General features: G+C 38.2%; 1 protein-coding gene and 1 long non-coding RNA gene across 2 annotated transcripts in view; one reads left to right on the top strand and one right to left on the bottom strand.

Annotated features, from left to right (window-relative positions):
* The first annotated feature begins 2925 nt into the window (after positions 1-2925).
* Positions 2926-5687, top strand: LOC110463056 (torsin-2A-like). Its single transcript, XM_021517393.1, has 2 exons — positions 2926-2965; positions 3771-5687. The coding sequence occupies exon 2, from the start codon at positions 3782-3784 to the stop codon at positions 5153-5155; it is 1374 nt and encodes a 457-aa protein (XP_021373068.1). The 5' UTR covers positions 2926-2965; positions 3771-3781; the 3' UTR covers positions 5156-5687.
* A 2447-nt stretch (positions 5688-8134) lies between these two features.
* The window catches only part of LOC110463055, a 5289-nt gene continuing 4914 nt past the window's right edge, over positions 8135-8509 (bottom strand). Inside the window, exons 2-3 of the long non-coding RNA XR_002464343.1 lie at positions 8376-8498; positions 8135-8334 (exon numbers count right to left, since the gene is read on the bottom strand). This is a non-coding gene — a long non-coding RNA (uncharacterized LOC110463055). The remainder of the gene's footprint in view (positions 8335-8375; positions 8499-8509) is intronic.

The raw sequence follows: 8509 nt of genomic DNA on the forward strand, positions 1-8509 counted from the left end.
CCTGACACTTTAACTATAAAATATACATGCTCCAAGTCAGGAACCGTTACATTAGTGCATTTCACAATTATTTTATGTTTTTTAGCAAAACAAAAGGTCAAAAAAAAAAATTCATTCTACGCACCCTCTTTCAAATATCCTAGAAACGCCCCTGAGATATATATTAAATAAACAGCACTAATGATTATCATCCGAGATTAAAGCTATACAATCACAGCACTGTCCATTTGGTTCTATTCAACAGAGTTATATGTATAAAGTCAATTCAACCTAAGTGAATAAGCTGGGATGCTGCGTCGGCGTAGGTCATGATGTCGATGGTGTTGTTCTCCAGTCTCTGTTTCAGTTTGTAGGGTAAGGCGAGTGTCGAGGTATCTGTACTTCCTGGGTCGGCGTCGTTTGGTTCCTCCTGAGCGTCGTTGAAGTCTAGTGATCTCGTTTGTGTAGCTAAGTTCTCTGAGGTGGCTAAGGCAAGGATTCTGCATTGGCAACCATCGTCAATGTGCAAGAAGCTCTCCAGTAGTGGTTTCTGTCCATCTTTCTGTCCATCTTCCCTCGAGTTCAATGTCCTGGGGTGTGGTTGATAGCTTTGGTGTTAGCTTGCGTCTAGCTCTGTACAGTTGAGATTTCAAAGTGTTGAAGGTGGGTATCTTCTCCACAACGGCTCTTGTCTCATCATCCCATTCGTCCTCACGCAGTCTATAGAGTTCCTCATTGTAGATGGTAGGAATTTGTCTAATTTCTTGCTGGCAGCGATCAGTAATGAAGTTCGTGATCTCCTTGGCAACGACGCTGGCGTGATCTCCCGGGTGATCGTGTGGATGTCGTCCGACTTCTACTATGATGTTGTTGCAGGTATTGATCGTAGCAAGACAGTTGGTGATGGTGCATCTCCAGTAAGTTCTGAAAGAAATAAAAAGGGATTCTTAATTTCAATGACAAATGATTAATATAAGCACAAATGTATGGTATAAAAAAAAATCATTTAAACATTTAAGAATTACAGATCAGTTACATCTTAGAGTGAAATATGCAAACAGTTAAGCATTTTGTCTCTTATTACTTCAATATTGCAACCAGAAACAGTTTCATTTCTATGTATTAAAGTTCTTTCCAAAATTCAATCAACTTTTGACTTATTTATTGGTAAATAATAAACCTATGCATCATCATTTACCTTTCTCCACGAGATGACCTAATTCTGTATAAGTGACCGTTATATGCTGAGTTGTTACCACCTATGTAGGTCTAACAAGACCATACCAGTGAATAAACCTTTCGACGTTTGAGATTTTACATAGTCCATGAGATAGATCAAACAGGAGTCAGTAGAGTATGATTTCCTGAAGCCGGATTGAAATTCCAATAGGTTATTTTTAACGAGAAAATGTTCTAATTGGTTGTAGACTGCTTTTTTTTTTAAATTGATACAATATTGAGGTCTATAGTTTTCTGCTTGAAGTCTATCCTTCTTTTTGAATAAATGGATAACTTTTGTAGTTTTAAGATCGTTAGGTATACTTTACCCTCAGATATGGATACATTTATAAGAAAGGTGATAGGAATTTTGATTATTGGTGCCGCATCCTGCAATAATCTGGCAAGAATTTGATCTAAACCTGTACTTTTATATATATTCAAATTGCATAACTACCTGTACACAAACCCCTCCGAGACATGACGATGATGAAATGTAATCCCTTTCGGGTTTCTTTTAGTACAAAAATCCCTAAACAACTTTGATGTATAATGGTACAAGCCTTTACACAATGGAAGTTTTTCAATCAATTTAGAAGCAACAGTAGTAAAATATTTGTTAAAATGGTTGGCTACTGTAATGTCATCATGACAGTTTACACCATTAATATTGAGAACTGTTTTGGGGTTTGATTTCTTATTCCTTTCATATCCCAGGCCCTTAAATTGTTTCCACGGGTTTTTAGAATTGCCTTTATTTTATTCAATTTTATTTTCAAAATAATTGCTTTTAGCTTTTTTAACAAGTTTTTGAAGTTTATTTATGAGCTGGCAAAATTCTTTATATATATCAGGATTGTGACTCCTCTTGAAAATGTTAAGTTTATTATCCCTTTCAGATATGAGGTCAAGTATTTCAGAGGTCATCCAGGGTTCAGTGCGTTGTTTTAGGCGAATTTCTTTTATGGGAGCCACATGGTCTAAAGCATCGGTAAAAAGTCTCTGAACAATTTCCAGGCCTTAGTATGTATGTTGAATTCATACACTACGAGGTCTTTTGCGAGTCTAGAACACAGGGAAGTGATCACTGATGCCAATCGGTAGGACCCCTGATTGACGTATATCAGTTTAGGTCCAACTATAAAGCTGTAACAAATGTTCAGGTTTCTAACCTGTTAGCTGTGATCAGGTGCTGCTTTCAGGGGAACCTTGACAAAGCCTTGCAAGGACTGCATAAACTTTAGCAGGTCCGCCAGGATTTATACTCGAAAATATTACATTTAAAAACGGACGTATCGGTTGTTTCACATTTAAACAATCAGGCCCCTGGGTCGCTTTCGTTTATCGCGATCCAACGATTGAACCGGTTGGACCAGGGATGTTCGTTTTAGTAATCTGATGGTGCTTTCAGTCGAGCCTTGACAAGGTCTTGCAAGGACTGCATAAACTTGAACAGGTCCGCCAGGATTTATACCCGAAAATGTTAACGCACAGGTGCTCGGGTTCTGGAATATATGTGATATATTATCGCACCCGTTGATATCGCATCCCCTTATACCAATAAATCATATGATTTATTAGTATAAGGGGTGCGATATCTAGTGAGGTGCGATAAAATATCACATATAAACGAACAGGCCCCCGGTTTCCCGCTGATGAATGCATCGGTTCACCTGACGTTTTTTTTGCAAATTAACGCGCGCGTGCCAAGTAAAATGTAGGTCCATACTCTGCGTTTAATGAAATTGAAAGTAGAAGCGGGACACATGTGAGTAGAGTCTATATATATTTATACGTGTCATGTTAACATAAAATTACTTGGTTGATCATACTTCATTTAAGCAAGTGTTTACAGTTTTCAACTGCACCATTCATGATTAGATATAATCGACTTTTTTTACAAAGTTGTAACTGTGTTAGTGCCAGTGTCAGGACCAGAGGAAACTCGGGACTGCCGGTTATGCTGATTGTACTAAAGCACCCACATATGTAATATGATGGGTATATACTACATCAAATAATTATTNACACACACACACACACGGACATATATCATGGATGTAACGTTAACGGTCCTAGGATGTTTTATAGATCAGAATTTTGAATTTCGTTATAACCAGGTCATCCATTTCCCTCTGTTTATAAAGGAAGAAAACACCTTAGGATTCCTTTTTTTTTTTTTTATACATTTTTCAATTTTCAAATTTGAATGGAATTTATTTATTGGTCATAAAATTTAAACTGATTTCCAACAGTAAACAATTAGAGGCATTGTCTCTGTATTCTGATAGCTACTAGCGATATGTAAGGTTTATGTTGGTCACATCCATCATTCTGGTTGCAAATTTGCTCTTTATGTATCAATTAGCTGTATCACATAACAAACATCAATTGCATCTCACCTCAGTCGAGTGTTAACCTCCAAGAGCCTCTTGTTCTGTGCAAAAGTTTTCTGTCATTCAGCTGTCTCACATATCTAACAATCTGGCCACTATTCTGGGGGACGAGATAAGTTAGACTATCAAGCCTTTTTTCTGTGGATAATTTTAAATAATTCGTTTTCTTAATTGCAGAGTATAAAGGTATGGATGAAGAGGAACCCATGGATATTTCTGGAGAGTCCTTCTCTTTGGGAAGTCCAACAAGGTTACATAGGCATTCTGCAAGTAGGATTGTTCCCCGTCGACAATCCTTTCCCCTGAAACAGCAGTCAAGGTCAGTGGACCGTCACTTATCGACAAACAGGACTCCTAAACGTATGTCCATGTCTGCCCTACAGTCAAATTACTCCAGAGGATATTCCTCCAGTACACCTCAACACTTACTACCGAGTTCCACTGAACTGCCATCTCCACTCAGTGAGCAAATCCGGACCAATTCAACACCGATCCGAAGTCTGAGTGATCGGTTTGAAGGACAATCAAAAACTAGACGTCGACGTTACAATCACCATCCAACAAATGGAGAGGAGGATGATCCAAGCACCAGTCGTAAAGACCAACGTAAACCCTTTGAAAGGAACAAATCTGAACCATATATAAGCATCAAACAGAAGCTTTCATTTTTGGTATTTCTATTGCTGCTGTTTATCATTATAAATATTGTGTATAGAGCCAAACCGCCGCAGTGTAAAATGACTGTTGATATTGCAAAACTGAAGGATCAGCTAAAGAAAAATATGTTTGGTCAGCACATAGCCGCAGGTTTAGTAATGTCATTAGCAAAAAACCTATCCCTACATTTCCGTAAATCACTGAAGAACTCTCAGACGGTTGTTTCTTTCCATGGCTGGTCAGGTATAGGTAAAAACCACCTAGCTAATATACTCAAGCAAACATTTAAACCAGCCAAAGTTAATACATTCCTTGTACCGTTACATTTCCCCCATAGATCTCAGGACCACCAATACCAGACAATGATCCCACAGTGGATAAAGGGTAACATTTCGTCGTGTAGCATGGGTGTGTTTATCTTCGACGAGATGGACAAGGCATCTGATGGTGTGATCGAAGGACTTCGCACTGCTTTAACACAAATAAAGAATTCCAATGTAACTACCAGAGTGTGGACCATGTTTATTCTACTCAGCAATAGTAGAGGAACAGACATCAACAACTATTTATTCTCACAGCTACAAAAAGGTCGTGAACGAGAAAGTTTGACACAAGAGGAGTTCATGCCCACCCTCATTAATAATGGAGAGGGGAGTTGGTACATGCCTTTCCTTGAGGAGGGACTTATCACACACACAGTGCCATTTCTGCCCCTCACTCAGGCACATGTAAAAAGCTGCATCATCCGTGACTTATACCTGAAGAAGATGGTTCCTAACAAGGAAACAATACAGAAGATTTTAGGTGAGCTCCCATTTAACCAACCCAGAGAGGAAAGTGAACTTTACTCTACAACAGGCTGTAAAAGGGTGTCCTCCAAAGTGGACCTACACATGGACGACTGACATCTATCAACCCAGGGAGGAGAGTGTCTTAAGATAAAGACAGGCTGTAAAAAGATGCCTGTAAAGCAGACATTCACATGAACGACTGACATTTACCAACCCGGGGAAGAGAGTGACTTTAGCCTAAAGACAGGCCGTAAAGCAGACACTCACACGAACACCTGACATCTGTACAGTACTAGTTCTTCAGAAAACCATTCTGTGTGTCTGTTGTATAGTGATCTCATTTTGTAAGTGTATAACAATCAGTTTGATGTTGGAAATATTTAGGGAAACAGTAATATATTAAGCTTCTGCAATCATGTTTTGACTTTTCCCATCTAAGAAAATGTCTTTCTGTTCTTAGATCTGCATTTTATGATAAAATCATAAATATCTCAAGTTACCAGGGACATTCATTGATAAACTTGACAAGACTGAGTGGACTATGAATCAGTAAACTTTCTGCTGAATTATTACTATTATATTTATAAAAGGTTTTCGTTTGAAGGGTTGAAGTGCAGTGTTTTGTGGAAGTCTTAATAAATGATAACTATTGTCTTTATCTTTCTTTCTGCTTTTAACTACCTTTTATTCCCCAGCGCCTTGCTTGGCAACACCTCACTTTTGGTCTTAATATTGAGCATTCGAGGAAGGCAACAAGTTCTGTCCCAAAGCCCGAACATACAGAAGTCTTTAAAAATGGTAGTTATTCCCTTCTTAACGTTCAGCATTTAAGGGAATGGCAACAACTGGTTCACCCGTTGTCAGTATAATGTGACCGGGTGAAATGCTGTGCTGTGTGCCTTCCGCATGGCATTTCAGTGAGATAGCACTATAAAGTTGCCATCAGATCCGCACTATCACAAGGAGGCAAGAACACCAACATACCCTGTCTCCTGAATACACACACGCAAGCATGCATACACTTCACACATGGAGGCACATCCTTCAATGAACTTTACTGTTAATAGGACGTTAAACAAAATGAAACCAAACCAAACCTGACAAGCATTGCATTTTCTATATTGAATAATTACATTCCAAACTATATAATTTGTATTGATGACAGTGTTATTATACCCTCATAAATAGTTGTTTCGGATACGTACATCCTCAATATTCCAGGGATTACGCTCACTTTTGCTTTCTGCACACCTGGAATATGTCATAGCAAAATTGAAGACACACGGCTGGTTTTTTTTTATTGTTGTCGGGTAAAAGAACTTGACCAATCATAAGGCTGATACTTATCCTTTGAAGATTACAGAGGAGCGACGCCCGACTTTAAAGCCAATAAGCTTTACCGTTACGCAACCGTGAGATTCATCAAAGGAGCAAACTAGTCTCCTCGACCTGCCCACAAGGCGGTGCACACTGAGCCTTCAATTTTGCTATGACATATTCCAGGGGTACAGAGAGCGAAAGTGAACGTAACCCCTGGATATCGAGGATAGGATATATATGGATCTTTCAGTCATGTATGTCCTTGATGATGTCATATGTAATATAAATGTGTTAAAAAAGTTCTTGTAAAAGCTAAATTTGTATCTGGATACATGATCAACCCCATTAAAATGCTGGGGTAGAGGAATAGGACTCTATAGATGAAATAAAGAAAAATCTTCAAAAGGCTTCTACTGTAACGATTAAGGGATTTGAGGCCTGACTTGGCAGACATCGAAAACCGAACTTCACCTGAATAATGCTGTCATGGTCCTTAGTTGATGAAAGAATCTAAAATAGCAACCCAGTTGTAGTTTGATGAGTTGAGGTCTTTTTGACATAATTCTGATCAGTTTCACTGCTGATCTGTTATACAAGTGTCCCTGTCATTGCATGGACTAATGGAAAATCCAAATGGAGTGATGAGTAGTACAGGCCATATGTGCCTTTTGTGTAACACCTGACATCAACAGGTCTTATTATAGTATAGGTTTCACTCTGTCTTACTGCAAAATAACTTTCCTAAACATCGTGTCCAATGATAAAAACCGATATTGACTTGGAGCACATGATTTTTGTTTAAGAACTGGGTGTTTCTAAAAATAGAATTATGACGTGTCTCCAAACAATGCACCATCCCACTTCCGAAGTTTTTTTGTTTTTTTTTGCAGATTGCTTACACTACTGTTTTGTAAAATAATAAAACAATTGTAGCCTTTAACTTCCGTCCATACCTGGATTTATCGACCCAAGAAAAGATACATTGACCTCAGTCAATATATCTTTTCTTGGGTCGATAAATCCAGGTATCTACCTCAGCCAAAGGCTGTAATTGAATATTAAATTATTACTGTAATTCAAAGTAAGGCTTTCAAACTATGCATATTTAGCATACTATCCTTCAGACTAGTGGATTGATGTCCCCACTATAACTTCCCTGACTGCTGTAATCCGTGGGGATAACTAGTTTTAACTGCTCACACTGGTCCTTTGGGTTGCCTTAAATATAAACCAATATAATTATATATAGGTGAAGGTCAAAAGTAAAACAGCTCCTATCTCAGTACTCTTTCTGGCTACCGGTTTTAACTACTTATATTGGTCTCCCTTGTGTTGCCTTTAAATAAAAACTGTCATATAGGTCAAGGTCAAACGGTTTCTATCTTGGTACTTCTTGAGGCTACAGGTTTCAACTTCTCACATTGGTTTCCCTTGGGTTACCTTTAAATATGTAAACAATTACAGGTCAAGGTCAACAGTCAAACGGTTTCTATCTTGGTACTTCTTGAGGCTACAGGTTTCAACTTCTCACATTGGTCTCCCTTGGGTTACCTTTAAATATGTAAACAATTATAGGTCAAGGTCAACAGTCAAACAGCTGTATCTTGCTTCTCCTTGGGAGTATATTGATATAACCTCATAAATGTGCCACCTTCGGCTTCTTTTACATCAAATTCAAGTTGTGGTTTGTCCTGGGTACATAGCTTCCTATGAATCTTTTTCTTACCATGGAAAGTACAAAGCTAGACACAAGTAACCTGTTAATTTGACAACGCTCTACTGACAGTTACTACTTCAACATCCTACTATAAGTCCAATGGTCTGTTTGACTAAGTGTTACATCACTATACCTACATTATTGACTACTGATGGGTACGTTACATCTCTATACCTACATTACTGACTACTGATGTGTATGTTACATCTCTATACCTACATTATTGACTACTGATGGGTATATTACATCTCTATACCTACATTACTGTCTACTGATATGTAGGCTACATCTCTATACCTACATTACTGTCTACTGATGGGTATGTTACATCTCTATACCTACATTACTGTCTACTGATGGGTACGTTACATCTCTATACCTACATTACTGTCTACTGATGGGTACGTTACATCTCTATACCTACATTACTG

This window comes from Mizuhopecten yessoensis, unplaced genomic scaffold (assembly GCF_002113885.1).
Source record: "Mizuhopecten yessoensis strain PY_sf001 unplaced genomic scaffold, ASM211388v2 scaffold10863, whole genome shotgun sequence".
Classification (NCBI taxonomy): Eukaryota; Metazoa; Mollusca; class Bivalvia; order Pectinida; family Pectinidae; genus Mizuhopecten; species Mizuhopecten yessoensis.